The sequence below is a fragment of the Chionomys nivalis genome, chromosome 11 (assembly GCF_950005125.1).
Source record: "Chionomys nivalis chromosome 11, mChiNiv1.1, whole genome shotgun sequence".
Classification (NCBI taxonomy): domain Eukaryota; kingdom Metazoa; phylum Chordata; class Mammalia; order Rodentia; family Cricetidae; genus Chionomys; species Chionomys nivalis.
The window spans coordinates 20595209-20615353 of record NC_080096.1 but is presented as its reverse complement, the minus strand read 5'-3'; the positions used below and the strand labels follow the sequence as shown (position 1 = coordinate 20615353).

At 41.1% G+C, this 20145-nt stretch overlaps 1 protein-coding gene across 20 annotated transcripts in view; it reads right to left on the bottom strand.

Annotated features, from left to right (window-relative positions):
• Epb41 (erythrocyte membrane protein band 4.1) overlaps nucleotides 1-20145 on the bottom strand; it is a 151742-nt gene that overhangs the window by 31004 nt on the left and 100593 nt on the right. For 10 of the 20 annotated variants that reach the window (XM_057785599.1, XM_057785596.1, XM_057785597.1 and 7 more), the window contains exons 9-15: nucleotides 18960-19112; nucleotides 15777-15874; nucleotides 14946-15118; nucleotides 8904-9091; nucleotides 5375-5431; nucleotides 5182-5223; nucleotides 4218-4280 (exon numbers count right to left, since the gene is read on the bottom strand). In XM_057785599.1, coding sequence (XP_057641582.1) covers nucleotides 4218-4280; nucleotides 5182-5223; nucleotides 5375-5431; nucleotides 8904-9091; nucleotides 14946-15118; nucleotides 15777-15874; nucleotides 18960-19112 — 774 coding nt within the window. The remainder of the gene's footprint in view (nucleotides 1-4217; nucleotides 4281-5181; nucleotides 5224-5374; nucleotides 5432-8903; nucleotides 9092-14945; nucleotides 15119-15776; nucleotides 15875-18959; nucleotides 19113-20145) is intronic. The other 10 variants (XM_057785593.1, XM_057785607.1, XM_057785609.1 and 7 more) reach the window with 4 other exon arrangements.

The window sequence follows — 20145 nt, the reverse complement described above, 5'->3', positions numbered from 1 at the left end:
TTCCACCAGCTGCTGTCCGTGGTGAGCTGCAACACTGCAGAGCCCCTCTCTGTCCGCTGCAACACTTTGCTTCTCTATTACTAAGACTTTTCTAATTCAAGAATTTATTATTAAAGTTCCTAGTTCCAGCCTCCAAAATCAATTGTTACTAACTCTAAAAAAGTGACTTTGGAGATTTTTGGACTTGTGCATGTGTAAGTGCAGGTCAGAGGTCAACCTCAGGTACCCCCCTCAGAAACACTGTCTACCTCTCTTGAGACAGGGTCTCTCATTGGCCTGGAGCTTATCAGGGGCGAGGCTGGCAGGCCGGGGGGGGGAGGGGGGGCTAGGGATGTTCCCACGCTCACTCCCCGGCTCTGGGATTACAAGTATGCAACCCCATGCCCAAAGCTTGTGCATGGGTTCTAGGCATTGAGCTTCGGTCCTCACACTTTACAATTAAATATATATATATATATATTTTTTTTTCTTTTTCACATTTTCCCTACAATATAAAAACTTTATGTTTTCCCGCTTCACTTCTCTTAATACAATTCAAAATAGGGACTTACTGGGGCCGGGGAGAGTGGCTCACTGGTAGAGTGCCCTGGGTTGGATCGTCAACACCACCCACAAAAGGGCTTCTAATGACCATCAATAGTGTCTCATCTTTCTCCTTGATAACTTAAAATAATACACTAGAGGTACATGAAAAGCTCTTTGAGGTAACATTCTAGGGAGAGATGATCAAAACTAAGGCGAATAAAGCATAGGCTAAGACATATTCAGATTTTTCTTGTTAGAAAGAGATACATAATATTTTTTTTTTTACAAAGGGCATCAGATGAAAAGGAGTCTGATAAATTTAACTTGAAAACAAAGACTCAAATGTTCTTTGTCTAACAATACATATTTACTTACACACACACACACAAAAAAAGAAAACCTCAAAAGTTTGAGTTTCAGGTCACAATATCTGGGGCCTGAAGCTATAAAACAATCTTGTGTTTATGATGCTAAATAATCTCCCCTCATGCTGTGTGAACTTTGGGATTCATCTATTTTTGGCATTGTGGGAAATAATTTCATTTTGGAAAAAAATAAAAACAAAATAAAATAATTTTTTTTTTGATCAACATGTGTCTACAAGTTTGTTTTTCCCCCCTGCAGGCAAGAAAGATCCTAACGAAAACCTTCTCCAATCCACTATCAAAGGAAAAAACAACAGAAAACCCAGGAACTCCCGTGACATCTGGACTCTGGAGCGGCTCCTTGAGAAACTCATGAACTAGTCTCTTTTCTCTCTCTGTTTGCAAGACTGACCTGACCCATGTGTATTTGCTTTGAGCGCAAAGAGAAGACTAACCCCAATAGTAACTGTAGCTCTCCACAAGGAGCATCTCTTGCTTACTAAGAAGAAACGTAAGTGTATCTCATGAACATGAGCTTCCCCAGGGAAACGCCTGTGTTAGAGCTGACAGCGAGGAGGGTATCGTTATGAGCTGAAGAAAACAGCACGTAGGAGCTCAGTACTCAGTCTTGGGCTGAAAACTGACACCCATCAGGCTTGTGAGAGTGTGACCCAGCTCCTAACTGATAGTAAATCTGTTTTGGCTCAGAACAACCGAACACATTTATGATGATTAAAAGCACAAACAGGGCAAAACAAAACCAACTAACAGATGTCGCGACAAGCACAATTCTGAGCCAGCCTGAGCTGAGCCCGCTGATTTGTAACTCTTCTTGCCTAGCTTTTGATTGGTTTGGATCCCGAGAAAAATAATTTTTTCAATAAAACTGATAACTTCTGAGGGAGCTTTCTCCATCCTTCTTAGCTGGCTTTGTTGGAAACCTGTGGGGGCACAGAATAAAATTAAGATCTCAAAGGGACCTGTTCCAAATAGAATTTGTCATAGACATTTGCTACAGGTTCTCTCTGGGAGCTGGAGGAGGAGGCGGTAGATCTAAAAATGAACTCGACCTTATTTGTGCCAGAACAAAGCATTAGTGAGGGTGTGATAAGAGAAGGAGGAAAGGGAGGCTAAAAAAAAAAAAAAAAAAAAAACAACCCTGCCAGATGGATAGATAACTTAAGAGAACTTTCTTGGGGGCACTTTTTACAATAATTGAGGAACGAGGGTCAAATTATATCAGGTTATATTCAGGTTAGATAATTTTTGAGGGCCATCATCTTATGATTTTAGCAGCAATAAAACCAAACACTTCGTTAAACGTAAAATGTTCTCAAAAGGCAGTTAGTAGTTTTAAATTCCAAACACACACTTATTCAGAAATCCCCTCCCAGGGCTCTCCAGAAGAAAAACACAGCATAACACAGGAGTTTTGTGAGTCTCAGAAGCCACCACACACCTCGTGGAACGAATGACAAATATATGATTGGCACAGCAGGTTCAGGAATGTGGGTATTGAGTGAGGAAATGTCACACCGAGAAGAGGGGATCACTGGACGTGTCTTGTCCTTCCTAATCCCAAAGATATGGGCTAAGACAGAGACATCCATTCAAGTTTTTAATAGGAATGCTATGTTATATGAGACAAATATACCTAAGGCACTTGGCATTGTGTCCATAATTCAATATGCAATTAATAAAGGACACCCAGAATTTTCATTATTTGTATTAAAGTACCTTATACAAGTACCTTACATAGCAGATATTCAAAATATAGTTATCAAAAAATGATATTAAATAATCTTTACAGGCATATTAGTAATGAGAAATCTATTTTTTTTATATGCCCAGGCTGTTTTCTTGTTGGTTTTTTGTTTTGTTTTCATTTTAAGACTGGCCTTATAATATAGAGAGAGCTGAGAATGACCTCTATTCCTTGATCTTCCTGTCTCAGTCCCTCAGGTGTGGAGATTAAAGATGTCCTACCATGCCTAACCAGAGATCTAGTTTTTTAAAATTTCTTCAAACTTTCAGATTGGAGATATTTAATACACAGTTTTTCTTCAGGTCGCAATTAAATGCTATCTCACTGGCTACACTGGCATACATCTGCAATGCCTTCAAGAGGAAGACAAGAAGGCTATGAAAATGCTCCCTCCGTAGAGACCATGCCTGTTTTAGAGCAGACCGCCTGTAGCACAGCACAGTCTTACCTCCTACATTTCTCCTTAACTGACTGTAGCTCTGCATTGCTCTTCGCTCTCTTTCCTCCTCCCCCAATCAGATCCCCACACTGTGAGCTTCCTGCAAGCAGAGACCATAGTGGTTGTTTCCTTCAGAGGGAAGTTAATCCCTGTGAGAGATGAGTTTATACTCATTTCTTCTGGTTCCGCCTTGAGTTGTTATATTATATAGTCTTCAACTACTATACAGGAGTTTTCCTGATGGACGAATTATATTGGTCTTCCTTTCCTCCACTTAATTTCTTTAATTTTTCTCACGGAGTTCCTCTAACCTCCAAACAGGCTTTAGATCTCATATCCAGTGTGCAGCTCCAGACCAGATATGTCTGAGTATATGAGCTGAGGTCAAAATCTGGTCCCTGCTGAATGTAATCGGAGACAGACCTTAGCACTCCTCTATGCTACTCTTTCTGAGAAGAAACCTGTTGTTAAAAATTATAAAACGCCTACGTCAAATCCAGCTTTCCCAAATTACCAGCTCTGGGGCCACAGAGAAAGTACTGACATTTCCTGGCTTCAGTGCTTTCATCTCTAAAAAAAATCCCACTCACAAGCTTGCTTTTACTGTTAAGCCAAAGTAACCACCCCTCAAAAACCGGGCTCTTTTCTTTCTTGATTTTTCTTTTTCCTTCCAACTTTCTTCAGTAATTTTTGCTATCTCCAATGAGTAAGCCCTTATCAATCGTGATCACGCACGTTCCCTCTATTTTTGATACTCTTCTCAGTTCAGGAAAAAAAAAAAACAAACCTGCAAATTTATTTCTTGGGAAATTTAGAGTTTATATTCTTGGAAAATTAAAGAAACTTGATGTTTGAACATTCTGAAAGGGGGTAAAAGAGCAGACATGAGAGGGAGAGACAGCTCCAATCATATATTTTTCTAGATCGTATGAGAGATGGAAACTAAGAGTTAGGAGAGGTGACTGCGTATCTTCATGTTTACCGGCATGCAAAAGCTCTTTAAACCTAGAAATCTTACATGCAGTGTCATGCAAAACCAAACGCAGCGGAGAATGCAGGGATCAGCAAAGAATGCAGAAGGTTCCAGGCAACCAACTGAAATAAGCTTCAAGTTCATACAAACCTCCAACATTAAATTGCTATGTCTGATATAAATGTTTTCACCATCTAGTCTCTCTCTCTTTTTCTGTGAAAATGAAAGGGGGAAAAACAGAAGCATAAAAAATTAAAATGTTGTTCTTGCGGGGGAACGAACTGCAAATTGGCAAACAAACAAAAAAAGCAGTTAAAAGTAAATGTCTGTGATGCAACATATGCCAACATGAGATGGTCACAGAACTACACGGACACAGAGAGTGTGGTTACCAGAGAAGAACGGATGACCTCGTTTGCGAACGATGGGAAGTGGTGATGATGTCATTTAAACAGACAGTGCTCCTGGCTCCACAGCTTCTAACACAATAAGCTGCTCGATGTTTGTTTTTGAAATTGAACTATCTGAATATTACCCATATGCATATCTCAAAAGCTCTGAACACCATGTATCATGGAGTGGAGAAATGCTGTAAAAAGAACTTAGTTTTTTGGAGAGTTTTATACTTATGAATACTGCAATATCTGGATCTCTACAGTGTTCTGTATCCAATCAGGTAACAAGTATATCCAGGAAGAACTGGTTCATCCCACTCTGAGGTTGGGAAATAAGCACGCAGCAGCTAACCCCATACTGTTAATGGGAGACGGTGCTGCTGTGGTAGCTCTTGTGATAACTGTGGATAAAATGCTCATGGGCCTAAAAGTGTGATGCCATCGGGAAAGTTTTGGTAGCGTCTGAACATGAAAGATAAGTCTGCCTCCATGACTGCATTTTATTAAGACACTCCTCTGCTGAAAACCTGTCAACAGTCTCAGGTTCTAATGTGTAAATACACATCACAACTACACTGTTTGAAGGTTCTCCACATCCTGGCTCTCCAAAGTAATTCCTGATGAGGGAAATCAAGGGCTGGACCACTGTCTTTTTAACACACTGTCATCAGCACGGGTGAAATGGTGGCGCAGCTGTGTGAAAGCAGAAAATGTCTAACCTTCCTCATTCTTATCAGATCTTCAGCTTTTTCTGCAGGCTTCTGTTTTGGCCACAATTCAATAAAGAAAAAAAATAGACAAAATATTGGTTCTTTGAAATTTGTTTGAATATTTTATTTATTTTTAATGAAAGAAGAATGGGGGAGAATTTAAAAACTGAGGGGTCTAAGGGGAAGGCCTGTTGGCACAAACCTGTGTTTGGTCACCATTTGAGGTAGGAACTGTGACCTCGATGTGGGTTTTTTCCACCTACATTTAAGAAATAAAATAGTGAAACATTTCAGGTTGCAGGCTTCCATGAACAGTTAGACAGCATCATGAAGCTGGGGGTTAAACATACTGAAAAATGATCACCACAGCAGGGAAGGTTTTATTCCCAGTGCAATCTGTTAGTTCATCATCATAGTGTCAAGGCTGAAGAGGTAATATGGATAGCCAAATTATAAAATGGAAAACTGAGTTAATCATTCCAATGATGAAAAAGCATTTGAAATCTTATTTATATATAAAAGTACCCACTAAAGCAATAATCTAGTCTTAGTACTAAGCCATATGTTCTTGTTTATGACCTGGAAGTACTTTAATGAGAGCGCGTGCACGCGGGTGTGAAAGCACTAGTGTGGAGGTCAGTTTTTATCTTCTACCTTGCTTAAGACAGGGTCTCTCTTGTCCACTGAGGTGTGTGTCTTATCATATTGACTCTGTCTCCCTTCTCCGGTAGGGTGTTGAGATCACAGACACAAATATTACTGCCTCTGGCTTTTTTTTTTTTTAATTCACATGAACTTTTTTACATAATTCATTTAACTTTATTTTTATGTGCATTGGTGTGAAGGTATCAGATGCCCTGGAACTGGAATTATAGACAGTCATGAGCTGCCATTGTGGGTGCTGGAAATTGAACTCAGATCCTCTGGAAGAGCAGCCGGTGCTCTTAACCACTGTGCCATCTCTCTAGTGCCCACCTCCGGCTTCTTATGAGGGCTCTGAGGATTTGAACTTAAGCAAACACCTCATCCACTGAGTCATCTTCCCAGCCCTAGAAGTACTTTAAATCATACTTAAGAACAGATTTCCAAATAAAAATATAAATGTGTGATCACATGATATAAATAAATAGTTTTTACAGCTAAAACACATGTAATAAAGCATGTAAGACACTAAACGGGTAAAGGTAAAAGTCAATCATTTAAGGAGATGATTTTACTCTTCAGATTATCAATAAAGATGGCAGCAAAGGAAATTGCGTACAAATTGTAACTGACGCATGCAACTACTGCCACCTCAGCTGCAGCATCCAGCATCGCAGCCTCCTCTCTGGAAGCTGGGACCACGTGCTTGGCAGATGGGCAGGATTTATGCTTAGTAGTAGCAGAAGAATAACTATCCTAGGGACGCCTGTGTATCTTTGGAATACCTCTAGAAATAACCACCTTACACCCAGAAACTGGAGTCATTATTTTAAAACCCGACTGGGATGAGGAAACAGTGAGTACTGCATGAAGCACCATGTATTTCAAATTTAGAAACCGAATTGTCTTTTCTAATGGTTAAATAATTTTTTCACAGAACTTCATCAACTTGTGATTTTGGCACATTCTTTAACTCATACAAAGCAGCATTGCTCTAGAGAACAATGCCACTTTGCTATCTTCCCTAGGTTGAATATAAATTAACACCAGGTAACAGTAGACTCTGCAATACTGCCAAACAAATATACATGCACATCCAACCACGACACTTTTAACTACAGAGTAACTAACAACTGGGTCATTCTGTTCTAGATCCCAGGGAACAAGTTAGTTCATTTGTCTGAGATTAACCGTCCTTAAGTAATAAAAAAAAGAATGTCTGCTTTCAGTTTGTTTGTTTGTCTTTGAGACAGAGTTTTACTATGTAGCCTGGGCTGGCCTCCAACTCCATTTCCCAAGATATGGAATTACAGACATATGCCACCATGTCCAAATTAAAACAGACATAATGTCTTTATAGAATTATGCAAATACTAGTTTTAAGTTATTTCATAAGCTTACGTTCCTTTTTTAAACAATAACATCCTTCTGGGTCCTTAGTAATCTAGCAGCAGAAAACAGGGAGCCACTACTTCAGTTTAAGAATTAAAGCTAATAGCTGGGAAGTGGTGGCGCACACCTTTAATCCCATCACTTGAGAGGCAGAAGCAGGTGGATCTCCGTGACTTTGAGGCCAGCCTGGTCTACAGACTGAGTTCCAGGCTAGCCAGGGCTATTACACAGAGAAACCCTGTCTCAAAAAAAAAAAAAAAAAACCAAAAAGAAAAATAAATAAATAAAAGAATTAAGGCCAAAAAGAAGGGAGCAGTGGCACATACTTATAGTGCTAGCTACCAGGAAGAATAGAGCAGAAGGCTCTCGTGAGTGCAGGAGTTCAAGGCTAGCCTGGGAAACATAGAAAGCCCATTTCATTCTGCCAAAGAGCCGAGAGTCAAATTAGCCTATTTTTGAAGTACCTGCATGTTTTTATGGGCAGAAGGAAAACTAGTGAGAGCTATCAGAAGACCAGGGGCGTCTCAACCATTCAGAAAAAGCCCCTGATAGCTTTAACCGCCAACACAGTCAGAAGTGCTAGCTGATATATTCCAACATTACAAACCACGCAGGTATTCCAAGGCCACACAGAGCCTGAAGACTAACGTCATGAACACCAGGCTGGTTACAAAGAAGCAAATACCCACCATTCATTCACTCAAAGACAGAGAATCTGATTGCCATATTTAACAGTTAAAAAAAAAATTAACAGCTGCCCACCGTTCTATGTTAAATAAGATATTAATCTGGCTCCAAAAGAACAGGTCTGATGTTATCAGTATGCAAAAGAGAAGGCACTTTTCCTAAGGCCTTAACATAAAATTTCTTTTTTCTTTCCTTCTTTTTTTTTAATTTTATTTTTTGAGACAGGGTTTCTCTGTGTAACAGCCCTGGCTGTCCTGGAACTCACTGCATAGACCAGGCTGGCCTTGTACTCATAGAGATCCACTGGCCTCTGCCTCCGAGTGTTGGGATTAAAGGTGCATGCTGGGGGGAGGGTGTGCGTGCCATTCTTATGAAGGCCATTTCTCACAGTCCCTGCATCTACTTTTACAGACCTAAGCTAGCACTGTGTAAACGTTATTTTCAAAGCTTGAACATATTAAAAAGATCAACCCAGTTACGGTGTCTGGGAGATCTGCTAACTAACTGGTGATTTTTCAGCTCAGTGCAGGGACTGTGGGTCCTCAGCGCAGCAGATCTTCTTCATAGCTAGCTGTGTGCTGTCTAAAGAGCTGGGCTGGAGATGGCTCAGCAGTTAAGAGCACTGGCTGCTCTTGCAGAGGACCTGGGTTTGAGTCTCAGTAACTATATGGTAGCTCACACTGCAACTCTAGCTTCAGGGATCCAATGCCCTCTTCTGACCTCTGAGGGCACCAGGCATACACATGGTGCACACACATAAATGCAAGCAAAACATTCATACACAGAAAATAAAAAATAATCCTAAATTTTTAGAAAAGATTTAAATAGCTATATAAACGTGCTTTATGCAGTATCTATTCTTTGGAAATCAAATTCTATAAAAATATACAAGAGGCTGATGAGAAACGATTTCTTTTAGAAACAATGAGAAAAAGCAACTTTGCTGGGAATCTACAGGATTCAGTTGCTCTGAAAGATGCGTTAGCTGATGTGAGGTACCTAAGACATACCTTCCACGCTTCTGTGGGCTCTGGCTCAGCTTGCTCAGGTGGTTCTTCTTCCCCTTTCACTTCAACCTTTGCATCTTCCTTCTGTGTTTTTTTAACAGGTACCCCTGGCCCTTCTGTGACCTGACTCTGAGCAATGGCTGGTGCAGAGGTGGGCCGAGGACTTCGGTCTGTGGGTTCAGCAGCTGCTGCTATGTGAGAAAAAGAAGGAAGAAGAGTTGAAGGCACGTGTCACTGTCCTGGCCTTCAGCCACAGGGTGAAACTGAGAATTCTGTAGTTATCATATAGAATGAAAGCAAACATGAACCATTAGTGCTTTTCAAGGTAGCTTATGGCAACAAAAAAAGGCTTCCTCAACAGAGAAACTAGGACATCTAATGACCACTTCATAAATGCTGAATTTGGGGGCAGAATGAAGAAAGGAAGCAAAACCAAAGTGTGGATTCAGGATGGTTCTCGCGATAAGCCTTTTTGAAATAAGTATCTGTTTATTTTTAGATGATCTCAGGAACCTAAGCATCTAATTTAAGGGGGGGAAATGAAGTCTCTTTATTTATTTTTGTTTTGTTGTTTTCTGTGAAATCTCTGCAGAATGATTACAAAATAACTTGATAAATGGCCCTTCCGATAAGACTAGGACTACTACTGCTGTTGATGTGTGTGCAGGCAAATCTTCGAGCCAGACATTCTCCTTTAATAAGCCATCTGATTAACATTAATTCAAAAACTTCTTTCATTCAAAACAAAGAATAAACTAATCGAGCCCCCCACCCCACCTTACCAATGTCTTACAGCCTGTTCTCAAAGTATTAGAACACTGGCTCTCAACTAGGGCTTATTTTTCCCCCAAGCACATCTGACAATGTCGGAGAAGAGAGAAAGGAGGTGCTGACATCTAGTGCGCAGAGACAAAGGGTGCTGAGGCTGAGAAACCCTAGTTAGGGGAGAAGCCTGTCTAGATCACTTTGGAGAGAATAAACGATACAGGCTGACAATAGAAACTTTGGCACATAATTAACTGCTGCATGGATTTGAACTATTTGGTGTCTATACATAAGGTAACTTAATTCAAAACAGGGACTGGAACTACAGCTCAGTAACAGACTGCTTGCCTAGCAAGGAGGGCCTGTGTGCCACCCCCAACAGCACAAAATAAATCAAGAAACGGTCATTATTTTTAATTTTTAATCTTCATTTTTTTCTTTTAGGACTTAAATGAAAATACCCATATATTTAGTCAGAAACCTTACTAATTAGACACTACCTAAGAAAGTAAGTTTTTAAAACATGATTTATTTTGTTTGTTTGAGGGTATTCTCTCCATAGACCTGGTTCTTCTGGAACTCAAAATGTAGACCAGGTTAGCCTTGATCTCTCAGAGATCTGCCTGCCTCTGCCTCCTGAGTGCTGGGACTAAAGATGTGCACTATCACACCGAGTTTTAGTATGTCATTTAAAATTGTGTTTAATTTCGATTACCAGTGTGTCTGTGGGCATGGGGTACAAGTGTGTGGAGGTCAGAGCATAACTCTGGGACATCAATTCTTTCCTTCCACTTTGGGATCAGGGACTGAACCCAGGCTGCCAGGCTTGCATGCCAAGTGCTTTTACCCACTGAGCCGTCCCAACCACTCTGACTTAATATTCCAGATAACGGACCATCATCCTTTCTTGTACTGAGACTTTAACTTTCACTGAAACCTCACAATTTTATCATGTACTTTCCTTCCTCTTCAGACTGCTGAACATAATTTGTTCTGATACATTTAGATTTATAAACTTCAAAAATGAAGCAAAACAAAGAAATTCTTTCAGCTAGAACAGACTGAAAAGTGGAAAGCTACACCTATCTTACACGTATGACACCAAGAGAGAGAGATGCTTATTAACCCAAAAGGATCTCCAGGGAAAGAATTCCTTAGAGGACGCCTAGCAGAACAGCAGAAACACAGAGCCAGTTTCATCTTGCAATGACAGATCTGTGGCCGCTTGCAAGTCCCTGTTGCTAATGCGTGCTCTCAGCTAGTCAAGGCAAGACTGGCAGATGGCAAAGCAAACCTAACAAAACAAGGGAAATGACAAAATATTTGTCTCACAGTTGTGCTAAAGCCTCATATTACATGTGTATTCACACCTCCTCCCAAAGAATTAATTCAACTCTGCCGGGAATCACAGAAGCACAGCCCTTGCTTGCACCATGTGCTATTTTGCCACATGAATTTGGTTCTAATCCAATACTAATACCGCAGAGCCGAGTGATTTATGTCTTCAGCATTCCTACAGTGTATGGGAACACAGACGCAAACACAAAAACTGATGGTCAGACACAGAGGTGGCGACAAGTCAGAAACTGGAAAGCACCAGTTGCAGTGAATTATCCCTCACTAAGAAAAGCAGCAAGAGCCGGGCGGTGGTGGCGCACGCCTTTAATCCCAGCACTCGGGAGGCAGAGGCAGGCGGATCGCTGTGAGTTCGAGACCAGCCTGGTCTACAAGAGCTAGTTCCAGGACAGGCTCCAAAACCACAGAGAAACCCTGTCTCGAAAAACCAAAAAAAAAAAAAAAAAAAAAAAAAAGAAAAGCAGCAAGAAACAGGCAAGGTCCAAACTCAGAATGACACACACAGCGGTGCTAGGAAAAGAGACTGGAGTTTCCTCGCCTGTGGAATGTGGAAGATACTAACTGTAGGAGCCCTGGGGAAAGAACACACAAAAGATAAAAAAGTATTTTGTGAGCTCTAAATATCAGTAACTTTTAACATCACACTTCAGTCCTCATATTTATTTTTTATAGGCTATATTATTTAAAGAATATGCTGGGCAAAAATTAATTATGCACATAGTGACATATAACTCAAATGAAAGCTATCACTTAGGAGCCCTGAAGAAAGGCAAATTTTCTTCATTTTCACAGTAGGGATACTACAAACTATAGATCACAATAAATATGGTAGGGGTTGGTTTTCAAAAAAAAAAAAACAGCTTTCTTGGGATATAATTTACATATTGTACAACTTGCTCATTTAAAGTATAATTAAGCGTTTATTAGTGTGTTAGTGATTGGTTTTTAGGATGCTTTGGCTTGGGCTGCGGAGGTGACTCATCTGGACTCATCTGGTGGTAATGTGCGTGTGGTGCAAGGGTAAGGACCTGATTTCAGATCCTCGGCGCCCACGCACCAGCTAAGCACAATCTGTGAACTTGGCCCTGGGTGTGAGATCAGACCCCTGGAGCTCACTGACCAGACAACCTATCCAACTGGGGAGCTCCAGGTTCAGTGAGTGACCCTGTCTCAAAATAAAGGTGGAGTGTGAGCATGGAGGGCACTGACGTCACCCTCTGGCCTCCACGTGCACTGTGTAGCACAGCTACTACAGCACACACTTTAATTCGGGGATAGAACACAGCTCAATGGCAGAGCACTTGCTAAGCATGCCTAAGGTCCTGGGTTTGATCCTCTGCACCAAAAAAAAAAAAAAAACAAACAAAACAATAACATTATTACTTCATTTTTAGCAATTAACAATTCTGGAGTCTGTATAGAGAACACTTAACTTTAAAAAGTCAGTGTCTTCCACTTCTAAGATTTCAGCTGTCAGGCCACTGCTGGCTGACAAGAACAGAAGCAGACCTGGATGAAGTGCCATTATTTTCTAATTGTGTGTATTGGTGTGTCCGTGTGTGTCCGTGTGTGAGTGGTGGGTGTGTTCACATGACTGCAGGTACCGACAGAGTCCAGAAAGGTTTGGAATCCCCTGGAGCTAGTGTTACGGGCAGTTGTGAGCTGCCTGATGTGGGGGCTGGAAATTGAACTCAGATTCTCTGCAATAGCCCCGCATGCTCTTAATCACGACATCACTCCAGCCCTAACCTTTTTTCTGATTTTTGAGACAGAGTTTCTCTGTGTAACAGCCCTGGCTGCTACTCTTCTGTCACCACAGCGGCTCACCTGAATCTATTGGCCCTAACACCCTCTTCTGACATCCAAGGGCACCCACACTCATGGCTACACACCCACACTCATACACATACGCACATAACTGAAAATAAAATAAATCTTATTTTTAAAGCACACATCTCAGAGGACCGTCCTGGCTTCTGTTTCTACTTCCAAATAGCTTTCTGACTTTGGTGAATTGCTTAAATTCTAAAGCTAAGAAAGAATGATAAATACTAGTAGACAACTATCTGAAGAAATCAGAAAAAAAAGGATTCAATAAAAGTATAAAGTTTCAGGGCAGTGGTGGTGCACGGCTTTCATCGCAGCACTCAGGAGGCAGAGGCAGGAGAGAACCTCTGAGTTTGAGGCAGCCTGGTCTACAGAGCGAGTTCCAGGACAGCCAGGATTACACAGAGAAGCCCTGTCTTGAAAAACAAAAAGAAAAAAAGAAAAGATATGAGTTGGGATGACTTAAAATAAAATACATAACAGGAAGAAAAAACAGTTCTAGCTAAGTGGTAAAGCATTTGACTACAGAAAAATACAGGCAATCAATACATATGGTTTCTGTAAATAAAGTTTTCTAATTTGTTTAAATTACCAAAGACCATTAGCACTTGAAATTTTAATTTTGACCATGTGAAGTCGGGTGGTGGTGGCGCACGCCTTTAATCCCAGCACTCAGGAGGCAGAGGCAGGTGGATCTCTGTGAGTTCGAGGCCAACCTGGTCTACAAGAGCTAGTTCCAGGACAGACTCCAAAACCACAGAGAAACCCTGTCTCGAAAAACCAAGACTACACAAAGGTATGGAGGGGGAATGAAAACACAAATGGAAACCTCACCTCTCTACATCCCAGACTCTGCCCCCTTCTGCAGTTCCTTCTTCCAGTAACTGATCAAACACAGGAATAAAACCTGATTTTCTCTTCCTTGCCATTTCCAATACTTAATTTATTAGCAGTGCTGTCAGCCCTACTTCCAAAACGAATCCCTACCTGCCTTCCACTGCGGTGGACAACACCTAAGCAAGCTGTCACCATCTCTCACCCATGTCCTTCTCCCCTAAATTACTAGAATTTACACCTGTGCTGTTCAGACAATTGTCACACGTAGTTTTGGATTTTTTTCTTAAATGAAAGCTCAGCTCCTCGGCAGCAGCCACATTTCATGCTCTTAACAACCACACACGGTGACTCTGAATCAGCATCACAACACGTTTCCTTGGGCACAGGAACGTCAAGGGACACAAGCTCATTCTTCCCTTCAAGAAGATGCACTTGCTACTCTTTCGGTTCATCTAGGCTTTCGGATTGCTAGTTACTTCTCATAGTTCACGTTTTTCTGGGGAACCTTCTGAATTTAACTGGATTACCTAATCTGAAACAACCTTTCCATGTCCCCATTTTGCAATCTACCTGTTTTAATTGTTTCTGTTTCTACCTATGGAATGAAAATTCCATGAAGACAGAGGCCATGTTTGATACCCACAGCAGTATCTCCAGGGAATACTAGGCACACAGGAAGTGCAAAATAAGAGATTGAACAAAGTAAAAATGAGTTAAATACTTATATAAGTCTATTGGTATTCATCCACTGCTGCCCTGCAGTGAAACTTCAGCTCACATTTTCTTGAGATGGCTTTAACTCAGTTGTTGGGTTTTGTGTTTGTGTGCTTTTGAGACAGGGTCTCACTACGTGGCCCTGGCTGGCCTGGAACTCACTGTGTAGACCAGGCTGGCAAAGAGATCCACCTGCTTCTGCCTCCAGGTGCTGGGAGTGTTAAGATCAAAGGTGCACAGCACCAGCCCCGCGTGTAGTTTTTAGGTCTGAATTAGACAGTAGCATCACTACCACTTTACCACCGAGGTTCTTTGTAAACCAGAGACAGTTGGATTCTCTTATAAAGAACCAGGCTTCCCAGTTGGGCATGGTGGCTCGTGTGTAACTCCAGCACTCAGGAAGTCAGGAGAGGAGGCTAAGGAACTTGAGGTCTGAGATACAGAAAGCGCTTGTCTCAAAACAACACAAAAACAAAACAACCAAACAAAACCCACTTATACTTCCTTTCTCTTTCTCCAAGGATCTCAACTACATCTAATACAAACCTCCATCAAGGCTCCTGGATGCCCGTTTGCTTGCTGTCCGCTCAAAGTGCGGGGCAGGCCTGTCAATCAGAGCACTGGCTTGTCTGGTCTGCGCCTGAGTTCGGCCACTGTATCGAAATTTAGATCCCAGGGCAAGAAATTTACTTTTGGGAATGGTGTCTGTAGAAGTCAGTCTGGAAGAGAAAAAAAGATCATAACAATTGTGTTATTTTATTATTTTGTTATTGTGACTATAAAACTAAATATCAACCAAATCCTTGTGGTTAAGAGATTTCTAGTCAAGTAATAATTATTGTAAATGTATGCTATATCTCAAACAACCAGAATAAGTTTAGTAGGGACCTATATTAAAACATCGTTAGGTCTCTATAGATAAGGTTTTATGGTTTTCAAAATAGCTGATAGCCCTGTAGAACTTACTCTACATCCCTGAAATGTTTTCATGGCTTTACAGACACAGGATACTGAAACATCCCAGGAAGAAGTTCTTTGCTTAAGGCTACAAAGCTATTAGGAAGTTGGACTGTAACAACCCAAGCCCAGGACTGAGTTCAGCTGCTGTGAAAGCACAAGAGCCCCTAGCAAGCACCAGTTCTCAACCTCACTTCCGCTGTCCTTTTATGGTGCATGGAAAGGCGCTGTGGGAATGCTGAGGCATGCTCTCCAACCAAAGAGGGGGGCTAGATTCACTTTCCTAGGTTAGTTTTCTTGGCTCACTCTCACCTGAGCTAAATAAAATGGCAGCCCCACAGAGAAGACAATTTCAACAGCAGGCTCAAAATAAATGTGCACAAATAACGCATCCTTGAGGACCACTGGTGAGGACAATACCTGAAAAACGTGTGATGCTCCACACAGACTTTCCATAATTTCTTAGCTGCTCGGTAACTTGGAAGCTTGAAGCCAATGGTACTTTCATATTGCTCTTGCTATAAAGATACAAAAACACACAGAACATAAGTATTATCTGATGACAGTGATACAGGGCCAGAGAAATATGATACCACCAAAGAGATATTTTTTAAATACAAAGAATGTCTTCGGGTTTGAGAGATGGCGTAGTGGTTCCAGAGGATTCTATGGGTTCCATCTCCAGAATCCACATGGTGGCTCACAACCAACTGTTGCTCTATACCCCAGGGATCTAACACCCTCTTCTGAACCCCATGGGTACTAGGCACGCATGTGATGCACAGACATACGTGCATGCAAAACATCCATACACAATATTCTCAAAAATTAAAAAAAAATACACTAAGTTTTTTTCTAACTAAAAGAAATCTGCTCAGTGTGGGAGACTTTTTCTAAAGGAAAAAGGGCAGGAAACAAGTCTTCTATTACTTATGCATCTTTTTTTTTTTAGAACACAGAATACAGGGGTTCTTCTGAGACACTTCATTCAGCTCTTCTTCTGGCTGTTGGAACTGCTTTTCCTTAGGCACATACCTGCACCTGTAACTTTAGATTACTCAATAATCAGAGAAGGAAACAGCCAGTCATTTCTCCAGCCAGTCTATATTATTATGCATTAGGAATTAGTAATGGGAGCTAAACATTTGTCTCAAACCAGATTACTCTTTTATTTTCTTTTTTCTTTGTAAGGAAGGGTCTCACTATGTAGCCCTCACCGGCTGCCTATGAAATCAGAGCTAGTGCACCCTCAGCAGTTTTCAAGAACACACTCATTTGTAACCTACAGTCACCACATTTTGCAATAAGTCTCTGACACTTAGTTCCTTATTCTTGGATAGCTACAAGTTTTCCTTCCCCATTTTTTAAAATTCATTTTTATTTTTTGGTGTTTTGCCTGTATGCATGTGAGGTTGTTGGATCCTGGAGTTACAGACAGTTGTGAGCTGCCATATGGGTCCTAGGAACTGAACTTGGGTTCCCCTGGAAGAGCAGTCAGTGCTCTTAACTGCTGAGCCATCTCCCCAGCCCCTTCTTTTCCTGATTAACTGATCTGTAAGTGCCTTTCAGACTGGTACTGTGACAGCTACTACAAACACATGCTTTGGTCAAGCCCACGTTGTAAGATGGAAAGGAAGCAGGCTTCTTTTGAGTGTGCCGCTGCCAGCAACAGTATGAGGAGACACTACAGCTATAACTTCACACACGAAGAAGCTGCGCTCTAGAAGTTATCTGCTCACTCAGCTACAAAATGGCGCAGATCTCTGCTGGAGTCAGCACTCTACTTCTCAGAATCCTGCTGTTCAACTGCTCTGAGAAAGAATTATGCATTTTACTATATAATGGACATTCGAAACTTCAATGCCAAGGATTTCCCACATTTATCAATATTTCTATACATGTATACTTTTCTCCTTTCCTACATTAAAATGCAAGCTAGTTGAAGAATGGCATATTTTTACTTACTGCTATATTTAGAGCCCCTAGAAGAGTCATTGGCACAAAAAAAAAAAAAAAAACCTGTTTAATAAACATTTCTTGGTTAGCTGGGCATGGTGGCGCATGCTTTTAATGTCAGCACTGGCAGACAGGGCAATCAGATCCTGCAGGTTCCAGGCCTGCTGGGTCTACACAGTCAGACACTGTCTTGAAAAAGTCTTTGTTGTTGAGACTCCAGGATTTTAACTGAGGAAAGATACTGATAGGCACTTGCACAGGTAAATGATGATGGTATGAAACAGTTCTTCAAGGCACATCCAGAATGTCCAGGTTGAGACAGTGCCACTTTTCACCAGCAGATGGTGATATACACACACAAAGCCACTTCCCATAGCACAGGACTTCAGGGGTTAAGAGCAGATACTGCCCTTGCACAGGACCCAAGTTCCATTCCCAACATGCATGTCAGGTGGCTCACAACTGCCTGCAGCTCTGGCTCCAGGGGATTCAGTGTCTCTGGTCTCCTGGAGCATCTACATTCATGTGTACATATCCATATCCACACCCTTCCCACATACATACTTAAATAAATCTCCAGGACAGTCAGAGAAATAGAGATCCTGTGTAAAACAAAACAACCTTAAACTCCAATTTAAACAAGTTTCTGTTGCACCACCATGGTACTTCAATATAAAAGCTAAGCTGATGGGTATAAAATGAAATTTGACCACCAGTTACTGAGGTTTTGTTATTGTTGTTTTGTTTTTATAGGTTTTGTTTTGTTTTCTAGGTATTACAGACAGTTCTTGTGTGTAGACTTGGAAGTCCTGATCATCCTTTCTTATAGTGATATTTTATTTATGTTTTAATAAATAAAGCTTGCCTGAATATCACAATGGCAAAGCTAAGTAACTAGAGGTCAGGCAGTAGTGGCACACACCTTTAATCCCAAGTTTTGGGAGACAGAGGCAGATGGATCTCTGTGAGTTCAAGGCCAGCCTGAGCTACACAAGATCAATGCAGAGCAAATCCAGGTGGTGGTACTTCACACCTTTAAGCCCAGCACTAGAGGGAATATAAAATGGGAGGAGAGAGAGGCTCTGTCTGCTTATACTGTAGTCGCCCAGCCTTGGTAGAGGTAAGACTTCTCTAGTTGCTTGGCTGCTTTGCTTTTCTGGTTTTGGGGTTGAACCCCAAGATCTGTCTCTGGGTTTTTATTATTTGTGCTACATTTCCCCCATTTTACAAGTGCTAGGATTAGCTGAATGAGAACTTCTTAGATGACATAATGGGAAATGGGAAGAAGAAATATTTGATTGATTCATTCACTGCTTTTCTTTCAAGACAGGGTTTCTCTGTGTAGCCCTGGCTATCCCTGGAACTCACTCTGTAGACCAGGCCTCGAACTCACTGAGATCGGCCTGCCTCTGTCTCCCAAGTGCTGAGATTAAAGGTGTGCATCACCACCACCACCCAGTAATTCATTCATTCTTACGACAAGGCCTTCCGAATAACTCAAGCTCAACCTGAACTTGCAGTTTTCCTCCTGCCCCAGCCTCCAGGATTACACGCAGAGGGATTGCAAACACTTGCTAATTATGCCCAGCTAGAAGGGATGGTTCAGTCTACATTTGGCTCGGGAGAAAAGAAACTTAAATTGTGTACCTCTCCAGGTCGGATCTTGATGAAGAAGCTGCTACGTTTGTAAGAAATCTTTAGCACTTTGGGCCAAGGAAAGCGGTTAATTCTCAGCTTATCTTTGTAAACCAAAAGGCCACTAGAGCAGACTCCTAGGATGATATCCACTCCCTCCAAGTCCTGAAAAAGAGAAGTATCAGATTCCACTTGATTGAAGTGTTCAACATACTGTTGCCTATTATTAAATAATCAGAAGAGATCAACGACCCAAAACAGCTACAAAGCATACAATAAAAACAATAAAGACGGGCGGTGGTGGCCCATAACTTTAATCCCAGCATTCAAAAGGGAGAGGCAGGCAGATCTCTGTGAGTGTGAGGCCAGCCTGGTCTACAAACCAAGCTCTTGGATAGCCAGGGCTACACAGAGAAACCCTATCATGAAAAAACAAAAAAAACCTTAAATAGTCATCACCCACTGGAGTATTATGTTTCAGAAGACAACTTCAGTGATCCTACTGGCACCATGGTAAGAGTCATCACTCTTAGGCCAGCGAGATGGTCCAGCAGATAAAGGCATTTGGCCACCAAGCCTGACAACCTGAGCGCAAGCCCCAGAATCTCTATGGTAGAGTGGAAAAATTTCCACATTGTCCACTGTGATGTGTGCGTGTTTATTACTGTAGAAAGTTAGCAAAGAGATCTGACAGCAAAAAAAACTTGATGCTAAGTATAAATTATAAATACTGTCCCTAAGCTTAGAAAGAACACTAAAGCATTATATCAATGTACCTAGTTATTGAGAAAAAATAAAATATTAATCACATAATTCAAAGAAAACAATCTGCACCTGAATTAGTTATATGATTATTTATCTAGTTAAGTAATCAAACCCAAAGCTAAATGCTTCCCAACTACTTTTCCTAAAATGAGTACAGAGGAAAATTATAATTACCTAAAAGTGTTAAAAGAATTACACAGATAAAGAAATCCAGCTTCAATTCCAAGACCATGTAGCTGAGAGTTTACCAGAAGATGCCCTCTTATGCTTTTTTTTTTTTTTTTTTTTTTTTTTTTTTTTTATACCTGGAGGGACAGCCGTGGGTGCTGGGAACCGAACTCTTATATTTTTGGTTGTGAGCCTAGCCTTGCTTTTTTGTTTTGTTTTGTGTTTTTTTGTTTTGTTTTGTTTTGTTTTGTTCTGACACAGGGTT